General features: G+C 37.0%; 1 protein-coding gene across 3 annotated transcripts in view; it reads left to right on the top strand.

The window, feature by feature from the left end:
- The window catches only part of AP3B1 (adaptor related protein complex 3 subunit beta 1), a 159,681-nt gene that overhangs the window by 78,320 nt on the left and 63,732 nt on the right, over positions 1 to 17,629 (top strand). For all 3 annotated transcript variants that reach the window (XM_068666205.1, XM_068666203.1, XM_068666204.1), the window contains exons 15-19: positions 1,894 to 2,070; positions 7,202 to 7,388; positions 8,323 to 8,453; positions 13,016 to 13,127; positions 15,168 to 15,324. In XM_068666205.1, coding sequence (XP_068522306.1) covers positions 1,894 to 2,070; positions 7,202 to 7,388; positions 8,323 to 8,453; positions 13,016 to 13,127; positions 15,168 to 15,324 — 764 coding nt within the window. The remainder of the gene's footprint in view (positions 1 to 1,893; positions 2,071 to 7,201; positions 7,389 to 8,322; positions 8,454 to 13,015; positions 13,128 to 15,167; positions 15,325 to 17,629) is intronic.

Consider the following 17,629-nt stretch of genomic DNA (forward strand, 5'->3'; position numbering starts at 1 on the left):
TTGTTGTTGGACTCTTCTGTTACCACTTTCCATGATATGGTTGATTTTTCTTTCAGTAGAAGCAATCCTTTGTTTATATTTTTGTTATCTCTGTATTTTGCAGCAATGTGCAATATAAAGTCAGGTACTTTGAGGCTGATGTTATTCAAAGAAGTTCCCAAGGTTTCTGGAGCAGTACAACATGGTTAATCATTAAAATTTCTTGTGGATATAATCAGTATTTCTTCAATGTGGTTTAGTGAGACGTTTATTAGGGATTGTGGACCATGGTTTGGAAAATACTATCCTGAACCTTGGTTGTAGTTTGCAAGGTTGCAAATTGACTTGCATTTATTGTCTTTTATGACTGTAACTGAAAAAGTAGTACTGCCAAATTCTAAATGCTTAAAGAGTAGGATTCTCAGCAGTTGTTTCCCATTGTAGTTCAGACACATTTACATGCAATATAAATTATGGAAAAATGCTGAAAAAGTAACTAAAACATAAATATAAGATAGTAAGAACTAGTGTTATGAGAATCTCAGTGATGAGATTCACGGGAGAAGACAAGCTCGAGAAATTCATCTAACACAGAGCTCGCAGTGATTTGAAAGTAACCTTATTTAAAAAGATCTGTATATGGTGTAGGCAGTAATTGAAGATGTTAGTGCATGTTTTTACTTAGAAAAAAATGCTAAAAAAAAGTTAGCTGAAATTGCAATTACAGTTGGAAGCTTTCCCCTATTTTTTTTTTCTGATCTACAGTCAGTCATTTTACAGGGTAGAACAGTTACATTTTTTCAACATGTGATGAACAAGAATCTATGTAGAACTGGCATTGCATCTGCAAACTATGGTGTTCAAAGACATGTTTATCCCTAAATGAATTTTCTCATCACATGCTTTTTCCATTCCACTCCAGGAAGGAAAATAATGTTATCAGGCGACATATAGTACAAATGCAATTTTTTATTTGATCACCAGGTAATATAGGATAGCCCACATTTGAAAATCGTGTGTATATTACTACATGTAACTCTTGACTGCTTATAGCTTAACTTTGCATGAAGTGTGATCTTCAGCTTCCTTCTGTGTTGTTCCATTCTGCTTTCCCTCCATCTGTGACACTACTGTGCTTTTTAAGTCAGCACCATCTGCACTGGGAGTTCATCCAACAACTGCTCCTTCCAGTTATTTCAGAGAAATGCAGTCAAGTAGCTCCAAAAAAAATAAGACCTATATGAAGTTTCTAATCAGAATGTTTTCACTTAAGGAGTTAGATCCTATTCCAAAAAGGAGAAAACTGATTTTGAACTCTGGTCTACAGAATTCAATGTGCAGCATGCCTTGCACATTTGCAAAAATAGGGAACTTAGTGTCATAAAATTTTAAACAACAATGGAGAAAAGATAATAATGGTCTTAAATTTCTGTGCTTTTAAAGTTGATGGGCAGGAGTTGAGAAAGCTGTGTTGTTGGAAACTGTGTAGTTGGAAACTACATGTATGAATATAGTCACAAAAAGCACTGTTGTTTCAGCGTGGTGTTCAGCATAATCTCGTGGCAAACATGCCCAACTGAACATCAAACACTTGGATTTTCTTCTGGCTACTGCCTTGTACTGTGAACATGAAGATGTCACTTCTGTGTTTCTGTTTGCATTCCTGCTCTTTTTGCCTTCTCAACTTGTAATGTGTGTTTTTTTGGAATGATATGGGAAGATAAACATCTTTCATGTGTATGTACACTCAATCTGCCATAATGGGTGTGCTGAACAGGATTTAATTTGGGTCTGTATTTCTTTCACAGCGATTGTGTTTAAGTAGTATTTTGTTTAACTTCCTACTGACCATTGTGCAAGTAAACACATATTCTTTGTGAATATGTTAACTTAGAGTGTGTTATGTTTTCTCAGGTTCCAGTAGCAAGAGCCAGCATATTGTGGCTCATTGGGGAGTACTGTGAACGGGTTCCAAAGATCGCACCTGATGTTTTGAGAAAGACAGCCAAGAGCTTCACTAATGAAGATGACCTTGTAAAGTTGCAGATCTTAAGTTTGGGAGCAAAACTCTATTTAACAAACTCAAAGCAGGTAAGGCTTAAATACACAAGAGTATATACTTAAAGTCACAGTGGTTTTTGTGCAGTCTATATAGACCAGTGGTAACTTCTTTTATATAAATAACTAAAACTAGTCTATGGTATACTATGAAGAAAAACTGAACATCAGGTTTTCAGAAGTCTAGCAGCCCAAATCTAAGACAGGAGTCCTTGAGTATGTGCTGTATTGTAAATATGAATATATTGATGAGATCACTCTTTTTTTTTTTTTAGTTCAGGTAAATAGATAGTATAGTAGTGTATAAATTGTATAAGTAATATCAGACTGGAGATTTTTTCAGCCGTTTTGCTGTTTTCTGGATCAAACAGCAGAATTTTCAGGGGACTGCTGTCAATTTGAATGAAAAGCTGCCTCTTTTTTGTTCAGGGTATCTAAACAGGCTAGCAACAGGCCTCAATGTCTTTCCATCAGTGCTCATCTTAAATACAGTAACTGCTTTCTCTTTTCTCTGTATTTCTTATTATTTCACTATTCCTTGTGAAGAGAGTAGGTTTTGATCATCTCTGGTAATAATCTTAAAATGACAGATAATACAGAAGGATGAACTTAGATCTCCATAGCTGTAAGAGGTGCCAGCTGCCTCATTCATCTCAGTGACAGTACTGTGAACTTTGTCACTTCCTAGCTATGGAATATAGCATCTTGACACTAATTTTTCACTGTAATTCCAATTATTACTATAAAAGGTTGTAAAAATGTTTTCCAAATATATAAGGAATAGGTTGTCTGAGATATATATGCTTTTCTTGGACTGCTAGACTTCTTTGTTTTCCAGTAGCTTTAACAGCATAGGATCTCACATCTCTGCAACTGTGGTGTCTTCTCTTTCCTTGATAGCTTTATCCAACTGCAGACTTGATCCATCTGAGACTTTATTCTGTAGGGCATATGGGAGACGAACTGTCTAACTTTCCATTCAGATAAGAACAAATGCTTGTCCTGTGCTAATGCTTAGCATTAGATAGTCTAAAATGGGTGAGTAACAAAAGGTGACTTCTTTCTGTCAGTGCTCATCTTAATGAAGGTGCTGACAGAGCTAAGGTAAGATTGGTTTGATTATCTTAATTGTTTCCTATTGGCACATTATGTAAGATTTACTTATTTTTCTAGATAGCCCAAAATCCATAACCTATAGTTAGATGATGATTTTGTGATACTCCTTTTCCAGTTTCACATAATCTTGGTTTGAAATACAACAGTGGTGATAAAGCAGAACAAAATGTCTCCTGAGATTTCTAGTAAATGATGAGTATCATGGAAGGGTGTTTTCCTCTTTTAGTTTTAGGTTGTGGAGTAACAAGTTTCCTTCTCAAGTCATCAAGATATTCATATACAGAATTTGAAAAAAGTAAGTTGATGATCTGGCTTGATTCAGAGCTCCTTCCAAATTAGAATACATATTTCTTCCTTTAAGAGCTCACAGCACTCTTTGTATAGCTACATCATTCCCAAGAATAAGAATCTTCTCTACTCACTCAAAATTGAAACATTTCTTTCTGGAGTGACTGCAGTTCCTAAAAAGTCCAGCCACTAATATTCACATAATTTTCAAGTTTCAAGCCAAAGGTCGTGCACGTGGTTGCTCAGTTGTCAGTCTGTCCCTTACTATCCATCTCCCTGTTTTCTCCTGGTGTATCCTACCCTACACATACTTCTGAATCCTTTATCTGTTTTGTCCAAAGTCTCAAAGATAAAATGTGTCTTCATTGAAAAAGTAGTGTCAGGACAGCAGAGAGAGACAAACAAACAGACTTCTTTCCCCAGATGAGGGTAGGACAGATAAAATTTATCTGTTATGTCTTGTTAGGAGAAAAGCAAAGAATTCTGGAGTGAATATGACTTTATTTTTTTCACTATCCATAGAATATCATATTTGATTTGCTATTAATTTACTTAGTCATGTATTCATATAGTTAATGCAACATGTTCAAAGAATACTTTTAAAATTCAGTGGTTTTCATAAGAATTTACAGTATTATTCATTAAATTCCAAGATCATCTCTTGGATTTGCAAAGGCTATCTATAGTTAAAAAACTTCAAGTTCAGAACTATCTGGATAAATATATAACAAGAACAGGCTTTCTTCTGGTTGTCTGTGTTGTTTAGTAAACTTACTTCCTTTTTTCATCACTTAGGGACATGTGAATCCTTGTGAATAAGCTATGTAACTGTCTAAGTGGAAATCATGTGAGGGAAGCAGTTATGCAGAAACCATGGCACCTAGCTGTCTGAGCTGTTTGTTGCATGTTACAGGAAGAATACAGATTTTGATGTGTTTTTATTGTGTAACACAGTAGGAGTCATGCTGGAAAAAGTCCCAGGTAGTTGTCTTGTGTAAACAATTTGTTGAATATAGTTTAGCACAATATCCTTGTTATACATGTCTAAAGTATCAAGTTACTGCAAGCTAGAGATACTGAAGAGTGAATGAATTGCTGCTTCTCTGCCACTGTAGAGACTCAGCCATTGGTGATATTTGTATTAAAATATTCATCGAGCAGAGATCTGCCAAAAATGTAATGGCTGGTAATATAGGGCATGCACTAAATTCTTATCTAAAACTCTTTTATCTGGAAAGTTCTAGAAACATTGCTGAAGGATAACCTGCTGCATAGCTTTCACATTGGCCATACCAAAATGCACAAACAATAGCAATAGATGCTAAAGTAACAGTGGGGGTAAAAACGAGTTATTATGCGTAAATAATGAGCGTGTCTAGATAAGTGATGTTGGCATATAGTAATAAATGTATTATTTTTATATATCGGAATGGTTTGTCTTATTGTACTGTGAAGCAGGCATGGTGTGCAAATTCTGTCATATTTCACCAAATTAACTTGCTCTGCTCAAATAATTTTCAGCTTTTTACGGATGTTCCTTTGTTGGTAAAACTGATGAGTATTCATTAATTTATTTTCAGTTTTTAATTAAAATTGATTTTTTCTATTAGCTACCTCCATGTAGAAAAGCTTCTCTGACTTGTTTGGTTGAATTGCCATAAGACAAGAAAAAAAATAGTGTTTTCAAGTTATTTTCATGAAAACTATTCATGATATCTGCAAGGAGACTTCTTGCAGATATGAAGCATTCTTCCATATATATTGTATCTTTATTTGTATTGGACAATATGGAAGAGGTCTTTTAGGGGAGAAGAAGAAGGAAAGGATCACGGAGAAGATGATCCAATTAAAGAAAATGTGGTCTCTCAGGATGAACTCTTTTTCTAGTTCATTAATACTCATCAAAAAGGTGTCCACCATGATAGCAAGGTCCTCAACTTTTCCTGGCCCTCTAGCAATTCACTGACAAACACTTTTGTTTTTTTGTAATCTGTTCTGCTGAGCTTTCTCCTATGACAGGAAGTAGGCTTGTTTTACAGAGGCAACATGATGACAGAGGCCCTCATATAGTTCAATCTAGGCTACCTGAGGCCACTCCCTTCCAATTCCATATTGATTAAACAACATAAATCATGCTTAAGTGCAGATTACATATATTCTGTCCAATATAGTTGTCTAAAATGTTATACCATGATATTGAAATAGCTGCCAGAAAGGTATAAAATGCATATAGAAAACCTTTCCCTTTTTCCAGTGCTAAGTACCTTGGGGGAAAAGAGAATGTCTTTTCACAGCACTGTTCTTGGATTTCATAAAGGAAAAAAATAATGTTGCCCTGAATTTTTGTTAATTATGCTTTCTTTTTTTTTATTATTCTAATGTACTATGACTAATTAATTCAAATCTTTGGTATGCTTTGGTATGTTTCCATATATTGTATTTTTTATGATTAAAATAAAAACCAATTTTTGTTTACTGTGTATGTCACTTACAAGAATTAATATGCTGGAAAAAGTCTTTGTACAGTTATAGAAAAACTCTAACTTGCATCCTCAAAGCTGAACTTTTCCCAGCATATTGTATGTCACAATATTGAATGTGTTTTTTTTTTCCATTTTTCTCCCCTCACATAATTGAAACTGTAACTGTTGTAACAATAGCATGATAAACAAAATATATGTACAAGCATGTTTCTTTGTATAAAGAAATAAAATCCTCATTGATAATGTTTTAACCCTCTGTTATTCATCCAGTCTGAGTTGTTATACTAAAAATTAACTACCTTATAATGGTAAATTATTTTTGCTCTTTTTACTATTTGCTTCACTATGAACAAAGTAGTGTACTTCTTTTGAATGTAGCTAATGGATACAAGTCTGTTTGGTATTATTGCTCTGTTTACACTACAGTATTTTTAAAGAATGGGGAAAGTCGTATTTTTTTCAGTTTTAAAAATTTAACTGGATTATTAAAATTATTTAATACATGTTAATATTATCAGACATCAAATTAGGAAATCCTATTATGCTGTAAAAAGCTGTGATAATATAAGTTGCTCTCTTACATAAATAAATAAATGACCGATATTACTGGAGGCTTTAAGCTTCAAGAAAAAAATGGAAGAAGTCTTTTATCCTGGTTTTTAGAGGGCATCAGCAGCTTGCTTTTATGAAAAAGTAACAGCTAAATGCACTGCAAATAATTTGCAGTAATCCAGTTCAGTGATTCATGTGTCTGCTTTAATGGGTCATAATTCAGGATAAAGTAACTGAGTGCAGTCAGAGTGCAGACACTGCTTATGCCAGGGACAGTATCTCTTCATAAAACACACCTCAGCAGAAGCAGTTTGCCAGCCCCCTAATACCCTCTGATGTTTTGATGTCCTGCATATTTTTCCGATTAAGTTTTGAGTGCCATGTTTTTAGTTGTATTTCCACATTCATTATCCTCACGTAGACCCTTCAGCGGGTTTGCCATATATGATTATTTTTTTAATGATGCCTTTCTTTCCACTTCAGCAGTTTAATAATCTAGCACATGGCTGCTTCTCAGTACTCAGCATTCACCTCCCCAATACAGAAGAGGACATGTGCTTTGGCTTCAGAATTCCATTTGCAGCTTTAGAAATGCATATTCCCTGTGGAACAACATTTGTTTGACATAACCATTCATTTTTATTACCTCTTTAAATATGTTTATCCAGAGTTATCAATAATCATAAATAACTTGTATTCTGTTCTTGTCCTGTTTTTTTCCACAGACAAAATTGCTTACCCAGTACGTATTAAATCTCGGCAAGTATGATCAAAGCTACGACATCAGAGACCGTACAAGATTTATTAGGCAGCTTATTGTTCCGAATGAGAAGAGTGGAGCTTTAAGCAAATATGCCAAAAAAATATTTCTGGCACAGAAACCTGCCCCATTGCTTGAGTCTCCTTTTAAAGGTATAACTGCCAAAATCATTTGGTAAATGTTCATTGTGTAAAGGAATGTGACAGCCTATTCTATTTCAAATATGCTCACAAATTGCGTCACTTAGAAAACACAAATGATTAATATGCAAGAACATTCGCTCTGTTTACTTGCTTTTCAGCAAGCAAAGTTTACATGTTGCATACACATTGCATTTACCTGATAAACCCCGACAAACTGATCAGTTTCTGCTCATGTTAATTTTAAATTTGGTTTAATAACAGAAAGTATGTCTTTTGAGGGAAAATATTCTTTGATTTAGAAAAATATCTTTAGTTTTTATCTAGACTTTAATAGAAGGTTATTATTGTATTGTAAATGTATTATGAATCTGAAAAAAAAATGAATCTCAGTAGATTAGATTTTTATTGTTTTTCCCCAAAGTGATAAATTTCCCAGTGCATTTTCCATCTATTTAGAAGAAAGAATCATTGTCTTCTCAAATAAAAAGGTTATTAGGTTATCTGAATTAAAAGTGCTCTGTTATTGTGATAATTTGCAATTTTAATTTTCATACTTATGTTTAAAGCTGTAAAAAGAGCTCCATTTTGAAGAAAAACTATTAAGATTCTGGATGTGTTTGTGCCAAGACATGTATATGGATTGTTTAACTGTGCTGTCATTCTTAATATTCACAGTAAAGTAATTTTTAGAGAAGCTACATTTCAGAGCAACACCTCTAAACACACTGACTGATTAGCTTTTTTATTGACCATTATGGGGGAGATTATTGTAATCTATGGACTGAAATCAGTTTTTTGACCTATGAAGAGCTTCCTAGTTTATATTTATTCCATGACATTTGAGGTAATATAATGGCAATTACCTTTAGCCTGATTAAGATTGCTCTTTGTGGTAGAGCTCATGTTGTTTGTATATTTTCCCCTCCCCCCGTTTTTTTAATAGATCGAGATCATTTCCAGCTTGGCACCTTGTCTCACACGCTGAACAGCCGAGCTACTGGCTACCTGGAGCTGTCTGACTGGCCAGATGTGGCACCTGACCCTGCCGTGCGAAACGTTGAAGTGGCTGAATCGGTATGTTGGCATCATTGAAAGTAACTTTGCCAAACACATGCGCCAATACAGAACATTATCTTAAAATATAAGTACTTAAACAACATGTTTGTGCTGTACTGAAAACTTCTGATATATGTGATCATCCATGTGGCTTGTTTTAGCTTGGAAATGCAAAATTTTAAGATCTGCAACATACTCGCTGTTTGTTTTCAATGAGAGAACTGGGTCAACTGTAGGCCACTTCTACTTCACTTGTAGACTAAATTAACTTTCTTCCCCTCTATCTCATTTTTTTATTTCACACTTCTTTTATTCACTCTGCCACAGTATGGTAATTGTGGTTAATAGCTGTTATTGGAATACCAAAGTAGTAGGTGAGTGGCAGTTTATTAGTGTACAAATGCAAGTCTTAAAAGAAAAAAATCAGTAGTATACTGGCAGCAGCAGGGGAAGAGATTATGTATGTTTCAAAGTGTAAAGTTTGGAAGAGACCAGGGTTTACATTTCAGATGATCTGAATAGAATTAGGAAAGTTTATAAAAAGAAAATGTCATCTGTTAGTCTGTTAGTGCACTACTGATTTGTTGACTTTACAGGACTAGTCATCTACTACAGCATTCCATTACTAGCTTGTAAACTAGCAGGCAGAGTCATGTTCTGGTTCCAGAGCTGTGATTTATGCATTGGGTATCAGAGTACTAATAAATGTCAGTGAAAGCTATTGTACAATAAAAGGAATTGAAATGTACTGTAATATACAGAACTGGTGATGCTCTCAGAGATACAGGTCTTGTAACAGGTCTTACCAGAGAAGCACATGGCCCTTGTCCTGAGCCAAATTCCACACTAAATTGCACATGAATTAGTTTGCATATAAGATGTTAGAAATAGAATGAGTGGAGGAAATGCTAAATAATGGGTATGACTTGTAGAGGCCAGTAAACAGTGATGTGGTAGAACAAACATTTCTCTTTAGTACTTCAGTATTGCTACTTTACCTTCTTATATACATTTCAGGAAAAGAGATATTTGTGTACAAACTTCTGAAAGCTTTTATGAGGAGAGTCTGACAGCAATCATCTCAAGGAGTGTTATTATAAATGATAAGGTTGGCATGAAAGAATGTATGGAGGCACCTTTGTCCATAAAAAACAAAAAGCATTGCAGGAAATTGATAAAATAGAGTAACATCCATCTACAACATAACAGAAAACATCTCCCGCTGACCATTTAAACCTCAAAATAAACATGAAAATCCTTTACCCTAGGCTTTCTGAAAATATTTTCTTTGGAGAGTGCCTCATTGTCATTAATTTTGTGGTTCCTCTAATCACAGAATCATCTAGGTTGGAAGAGACCTCCAAGATCACCGAGTCCAACCTCTGATCTAACACTAAACAGTCCTCCACTAAACCATATCAATAAACTCTACATCTAAACGTCTTTTAAAGACCTCCAGGGATGGTGACTCCACCACTTCCCTGGGCAGGCCAATCCAATGCCTAACAACCCTTTCAGTAACGAAGTTCTTCCTAATATCCAAACTAAACCTCCCTTGGTGCAACTTCAGCCCATTCCCCCTCGTCCTGTTGCCAGGCACACGAGCAAACAGACCAACCTCCACCTTGCTACAGCCTCCTTTAAGGTGCCTCTAGAGAGCAATAAGGTCACCCCTGAGCCTTCTTTTCTCCAGGCTGAGCAATCCCATCTCCCTCAGCTGCTCCTCGTAGGACTTGTTCTCCAGACCCCTCACCAGCTTCAACGCCCTTCTCTGGACTTGCTCGAGCACTTCCATGTCCTTCTTGTAGTGAGGGGCCCAACACTGAACACAGTATTCAAGGTGCGGCCTCACCAGAGCCAAGTACAGGGGGACAATCACTTCCCTCGTCCAGCTGGCCATGTTGCTTCTGATGCAAGCCATGATGCTGTTGGCCTTCTTGGTCACCTGAGCACACTGCTGGCTCATATTCAGCCAACTATCAACCTATACTCCCAGGTCCTTCTCTGTCAGGCAGCTTTCCAACCACTCATCTCCCAGCCTGTAGCTCTGCTTGGGGTTGTTGTGCCCCAGGTGCAGGACCCAGCACTTGGCCTTCCACCAGCTCAGGGTACTGGGTACCCAGAGAACAACTGGTTTTGCCCCTAAAGACTGAGTCAAAGAAGGCATTAAGCACTTCAGCCTTCTCCTCATCTCTTGCAACTAAGTTTCCCCCCGCATCCAGTAAAGGCTGGAGATTCTCCTTAGTCCTCCTTTTTGTGTTGATGTATTTATGAAAATATTTTTTTGTTATCTTTAATGGCAGTAGCCAGTTTGAGCTCCAGATGAGCTTTGGCCTTTCTAATTTTGTCCCTGCACATCCTCACAACATCCTTATAGCCGTCCTGAGTGGCCTGCCCTCTTTTCCAAAGATTATAAACCCATTTTTTCTCCTAAGCTCAAGCCACAACTCTCTGTTCAGCCAGGCCAGTCTTCTTCCACACCGGCTCATCTTTGGGCACGTGGGGACAGACCACTACTGTGCCATTAAGATTTCCTTCTTGAAGAGCGCCCAGCCTTTCTGGACTCCTCTGACCTTCAGAACCGCCTCCCAAGGGACTCTACCAACCAGTGTCCTGAGCAGCCCAAAGTCAGCCCTATGGAAGTCCAAAACTGCAGTTTTACTGATCCCCCTTCTGACTTCGCCAAGAATAGAGAACTCTACCATTTCTTGGTCACTCTGCCCAAGACAGCTCTTGACCACCACATCCTCCACCAGTCCTTCTCTGTTTCTGAAGAGAAGGTCTAGCGGGGCACCTCCCCTGGTAGGCTCACTAACCAGCTGTGTCAGGAAGCTATCTTCCACACTCTTCAGAAACCTCCTAGACTGTTTCCTCTGGGCTGTGTTGTGCTTCCAGAATATGTCAGGGAAGTTGAATTCCCCCACAAGAACAAGCACTGATGATTTTGCAACTTCTGCCAGCTGCCTGTAGAACTCCTCATCCATCTCCTCATCCTGGTTCGGCGGTCTATAACAGACCCCGACCAGGACGCTAGCCTTGTTGGACTTCCTGCTGATCCTAACCCATAGGGACTCAACCTTGTCATTGCCAGCCTCAAGTTTCACAACATCAAAACACTCTCTGATATAGAGAGCCACACCACCACCCCTTCTGTACTGCCTGTCCCTTCTGAAGAGCCTATAGCCAGACATTGCAGCACTCCAGTCATGAGAGTGGTCCCACCACGTTTCTGTGATGGCAACCAAGTCATAGCCTGCCTGCTGCATGATGGCTAATACTTCAAGTTGAGTTGTTAAGCTGCAATCCATTGTTAAATTGTCATTCAAATTGAGAAGAGTATTAAGTTTTTAAAATACCAGTTGCTGGGTGGAGCATTACAAAACTGGCAGCTTTCAGTGTTTAAGAGGAGGCGGCCACTGTGTCTCTAGAACTGTACACCATTGCAACTCATTGTTAGAGCTCTTACAAGTTAGTCTTATTCTAGATCACAGCTGTCAGTGAGACAGACTTGTGTCACTCTTGATATGGTTGTCTATTTGTTTTTTTCCTGCCCAGAGTTTTTCTTCTGCTTCTCAGTATTATATGGATATATGAAAAGAAAGAAGTCTGGCTGAAGTAGTGCTTTGTTCTGGTGTGCTCTTGTTGATAAGAATTACTTTTATTTCTGTGCTCACCAGTATGAGAGGGACATGGAGATACTACAGCAAGTCCAGCAGAGGGCAACTAAGATGATTAAGGGTCTGGAGCATGGTTGTATGAAGAGAGGATGAAAGAGATGGGCCTGTTTAGCTTAGAGAAGGAAAGACTGAGTGGGGATCTCATCAGTGTGTATAAATACACAAAGGGAGGGTGTCAAGAGGATGGGGCCAGACTTTTCTGTGGTGCCCAGCAACAGGACAAGAGGCATACAGGCATAAACTGAAACACAGAAAGTTCTGGCTGAATATGAGAAAACTCTGAGGGTGACAAAGTACTGGAATAGTTTGCCTAGAGAAGTTGCAGAGTCTTCTCTGGAGGTATTTAAAACCTGCCTGGATGCAACCATGTGCAGTGTGTTTCAGGTCAACTTGCTTGGCAGAGGAGTTGGACCAGATGATCTCCAGAGGTCCATTCCAACCTCAACCATTCTGTGACATACAATTGCCATCTGGCTACTGGAACTGTTGCTGCCCACTGGGTCCACACCTGTTTTCTTCTTAAACTCAGTATGATAAAGGTGGTGTTTACCCTTCGTTCCAGCAGTAGGCTAAATTGAGCTGGATCCAAAGATAAAATTCTCAGATTTTGGGTTCTTTTGGCATAGAAATTTATTTATGGTTACTGATGCTTTTAATCTGCCTTAGTAAATCTTTTTCTGGCCTCTCTAACAGACATAGCTCACCTTTTGTAGGTATGTACAAAACTTTTAGTGCTCCTAATTGTGTAAAATAAGAGAAGCTAAATATTTTCTCTTGACTTGCATAGAGGATATATTTAGAAACCACCTAATGCTACTGCTTCAGGTGTTCTTCTTTGTCATGGTGTGTATATTTTTGTACCTCTGGTTGGAAAAGTAAATCTAGGTTGAAATGTATTTACAGGCAAAGGAATGGACTGCAATTCTAGGTAAGACAAAGAAAGAGAAACCTACTGAAAAGTTCTACTCTGAATCAGAAGAGGAGGAAGATGAGTCTGCCAGTACCAGTGCAACAGGTAAGTAGTTGGAAACTGACTTTCATATCTGGTTCCTGAATAGCTTTTATCTGCAGAACTGGCAACTAATTAAAATGAATTAGAGAGAAAAAAAAGTAAAAAAAAAAACAAAACAGAGGTGTATATAACAATTTAACACTCAGGAATCAAAGGAAAAAAGTTAAAATTCACTATGCCAGTGTAGTAACAACTAATTGTATAGATATGGCTTGTGTGTTCATTAAAAGAGTTACACTTTGCTTTGTTTCCCTATTTAAAAAAAAAAAGGCTGGCATGCTATTTTCATCTCACTTTGAAACTTGTAAGAGAAATGAGAATTTGCGGTTCCAGTTAGAACTAAATACCTGGAACATTTTATGGGAAAAATGCCCATAGCCTTGGTTGATGAGAACTGTAAGTCTTGAATGTTTGGGGAAATGTGTTGTTTATGAATTACTATTTTGATAGCATGTGCTACTGTGTTGATAAATGGCCAAACTTGTATAACTGTAGTATTTCATGTAGTTTTATTTAGTAAATTGTGTTACAGTTTTACTCTGAATTTCAATATGCTAGTTTCTATTTATTACAATTCAAGTGATGGTGGTGGAGAATGTAACTGACAGCTTTGTATCAAATGAGCTAAGGTTTTCTTGGCCAGTCTTGTGTAATATGAGATAGACAATTCTCCAAGACTGCCGTTTCAATAGATGTTCTTCACTACATTTAAACTACATTAACATGAGTCTCTTTGGCCATTTCTAAACTTAAGAAAAAGGCAAAGAATTCTTCCAGGTCCAGAGGTTAGACACATAAAATATTTGGCATTAGAGACTTAAAGAATTAGCAGCATTTTGTTGAATGGCCTACATGGTCTTTCAAATCTGAAGTTGCTACTTCTTCACTCTCATTCCTAAGCTGAAGAAATATGCAGAAGAAATGTACCTTAGGACTGGGTATCACTTAATGTTCTTGTAAGCAAGAAAATAATATATTAATTTCAGATACTTGAATATTTTGTAACTACATGATTAATTAGAAGATGAATAATTTGTTTAAATCAGTGACTCTATCATCACTATCAGTATCCAAGGATATCACAGAATCACAGAATCACAGAATTTCTAGGTTGGAAGAGACCTCAAGATTATCGAGTCCAACCTCTAACCTAACACGAACAGTCCCCACTAAACCATATCCCTAAGCTCTACATCTAAACGTCTTTTGAAGACTTCCAGGGATGGTGACTCCACCAACTCCCTGGGCAGCCTGTTCCAATGCCTCACAACCCTTTCAGTAAAGAAGCTCTTCCTAACATCTAACCTAAAACTCCCCTGGCGCAACTTTAGCCCGTTCCCCCACGTCCTGTCACCAGGCACGTGGGAGAACAGGCCAACCCCCACCTCTCTACAGCCTCCTTTAAGGTATCTGTAGAGAGCAATAAGGTCGCCCCTGAGCCTCCTCTTCTCCAGGCTGAACAAGCCCAGCTCCCTCAGCCGCTCCTCGTAGGACTTGTTCTCCAGGCCCCTCACCAGCTTCGTCGCCCTTCTTTGGACCCGCTCAAGCACCTCGATGTCCTTCTTGTAGCGAGGGGCCCAAAACTGAACACAGTACTCGAGGTGCGGCCTCACCAGAGCCGAGTACAGGGGGAAATAGATAGATCATCTAGTTAAGCAATTGGTTTAAAAGATAATCTGCCAGTTAAGTGAATATATACATTAGAGAATTTGAGGTCATCTCCAAGCCCTGACAAGGTTATATAATTTTGAAGAACCCACGTGTAATCGATTTATTATTGGGAGTTACAGCTTGATGAAGTACCATACTGTACACACAAGAAAGCAGAACTTTACCAAGATAATTTTGTAAATGTTGGGGAGAAGTGATTTCCTAATCTGCTTTTGACCCTAGGTAAATAATGCTGAAACTTGCAATTTGATCTTACAATACTAAAACATTATTTAAAAAAAAAAAAAAAAAAGTTTAGATTTCTAAAATACTTATTGTGTAAGATATTTAAAAATATATATGTAAGTGCATTTGTTTTTTTATTAATTTCAGAGAGTGAGTCTGGCAGTGAAAGTGAGAAGGAAGATAAGGAGGAAGGCAGCAGTGATGAGAGCAGTGAAAGTTCCTCTTCCAGTGAAGAATCAAGTGACAGTGAATCAGACAGCAAAGAAAGTATAGCAAAGAAAGCATCTGGAGCTGTTAAGGAAAGGTAGGCATACATTTGCATGGTTCTAATTTTTTGCTAAAGCAACTTTGCTGTTGCAAAGCTTAGCTTTGTCTGGTAAGTGTTTAGTTAGTTTTTTTTTGGAGGTGTATCATCCAACTGATGTTTAAGTATGTGCCAGTATATATTCTATGTATGAATTGTGTTCATATTTTCTTTAATCAGACTACTCCTATATTTAGAATTAATTTCTGACTTTTGTAAAATCTGGGGTGGCTTTTTGAAAATTGATGTAACCTTGGGAGGCTGAATAAGTGATCAGACAGTTGTATGAAACACTTAATTACCTTTTGCAGCAATTTTGCTGAGAGCTAAAATTAAGTCCTTCAACACTTTGCCATTATGTAACTAAGACAATTGATTTTTCTAAATAATGTTATATTAAAAAGATTATGATCCAAATATTAGAGGCAAGGGCTGTGAAGGGAAACGGTCATAAGATATTTAAGTGTTAGTGCTTTTTAAGATTGCCCATTATCAACAGCGTTATCGTGTATTAAAGTATCATTAAAATTTTGAGTAATTGGGGCTAATACCTTGGATTGTATGAATCTGTTTCTTCCACTGCTGTCAGCAAGTGGCCTCTGCAGACATGATCGCCCTTTACTCTATAGTCTGCTGCCAGCTCACTTGATGAGTTTGCAGCTCAGCTCAGTCGTGGCTGACAGCACTGATTGGGGCGCAGTACGCACTCTGCTCCTTTTATTACAGACAGTAATTAAAGCAGCTCGCCTTGCCACTTCCATAACAAACACAGCATAATGCCCTAATTATGACTTTATTAATTTAAGTCAGGATTTAATGATTTTAAAAGTGATTTATATTGTTTTTCCTGTTCAGAACAAATGAAATCTGTAGGTTAAATTAATACAGGCTTTTCATCATTGCAAAGTTAAAAAGCTAGTTACCAGTAAATTCTTTTCATTAGAATAACGTCTGAAATTTTAAGCAGTAAGGTAAACAATGATTACCCATCAAAACTGACTGATACACAATAAAGTAACATCTTTAATCCTCAAATTTTGTTTTAAATATTGAACGTGTTTTGAAAAACAACTTGATTTATATAATGCACAATAGCTTACTTGTTGATGCAACTAAAGATTCTGTTCACTGGTAATGAGGGAAATGTAGACAATTTTGTCAGTACTTGTGTTATATGTCATGAGACAACTGTGAAGAGTATATGAGTAAATTTTTATTTTTAGATTAGTATTTTTAGCTTTTAAATGTTTGTCATATTAAACTAGGGAGTTCCTATTTTCCCATAATTTTAACAGTCAGATATGCTACATTAAACACTTTTTGTAAAGTGTACTCCTTCATTTTTAGCTTTGCAAGCTTTGAGTTCACTGCTTTCAGCAAAAAATACTTTTGACTATTAAAATTTTGGGTTTTCATTTCATCTTCGGTTGCACGGTTGGGCATTATTAGGATGGTTTAAATCTTACTATCGACTTTTATAATTTTGATCAAATATGATTTAGGCAATTCAGTGTTGGAAAGTTCAAGGTTGATGGGGGGTGTTGCTTTGCCCCTAGTATTTTTCCTTTCTGTTATATTAAATTTTTCAATTCCTTCTCCGTATTTTTCCCTTCTAAACATAATTGCCATCTAAAACTGTAATGCAACATAGTCTATGCTTCTACATTACTCTGAAAGTTAAGCAAAAATGTTTAACAACTTAATTTGGGTCTGAAGGGACTATTAATAGTTGAGTGGTCTGGATTCGTTCAATTATTATTGACCTTGTTACCCTTCCAGCACTTCAGTATCCAATTTATTGTCCTGGGAAGGAAGCTGAATCAGGTGGTATATGAAACACCTGATTTGGAAGTATAAGTTTGTAGTGTGCAGATACCAGAAGAGAGGTTTTCTTTCTGCATGCAATATTATTTATCTCCTCCATGACAACTATTAGAAAACAGTTTTAATTTCCTGCAGTATTTCTGTCTGGTAATCCTCCTCTCTTCACCCCCTGCCTGCTCACCAAGACAGAAGGGTAATCTGTTAATTGTAGTCATTAGAAGTGAACAGGGCAGATTTTAATAATATTCAGTAGCTGTTAGCATAGAGCAACATAATCTAACATTGCCATGGCTAAGAGAAGAACTGTGTAAAGAATACTGTCTCTGAAGTGTAATAGCTGCAAGGTATTTGATATAACCAAAAGCGTTGGAATGAATGTTAGTAGCACTTCTATATAAACTCTGTATGTATTGAAATGTTTGTAGATATTATAGGCATTTTTCTAGGTGGCTTCATTTGGAAAGATTAACAAATTCAATAT

Source organism: Anas acuta, chromosome Z (assembly GCF_963932015.1).
Source record: "Anas acuta chromosome Z, bAnaAcu1.1, whole genome shotgun sequence".
Taxonomy (NCBI): domain Eukaryota; kingdom Metazoa; phylum Chordata; class Aves; order Anseriformes; family Anatidae; genus Anas; species Anas acuta.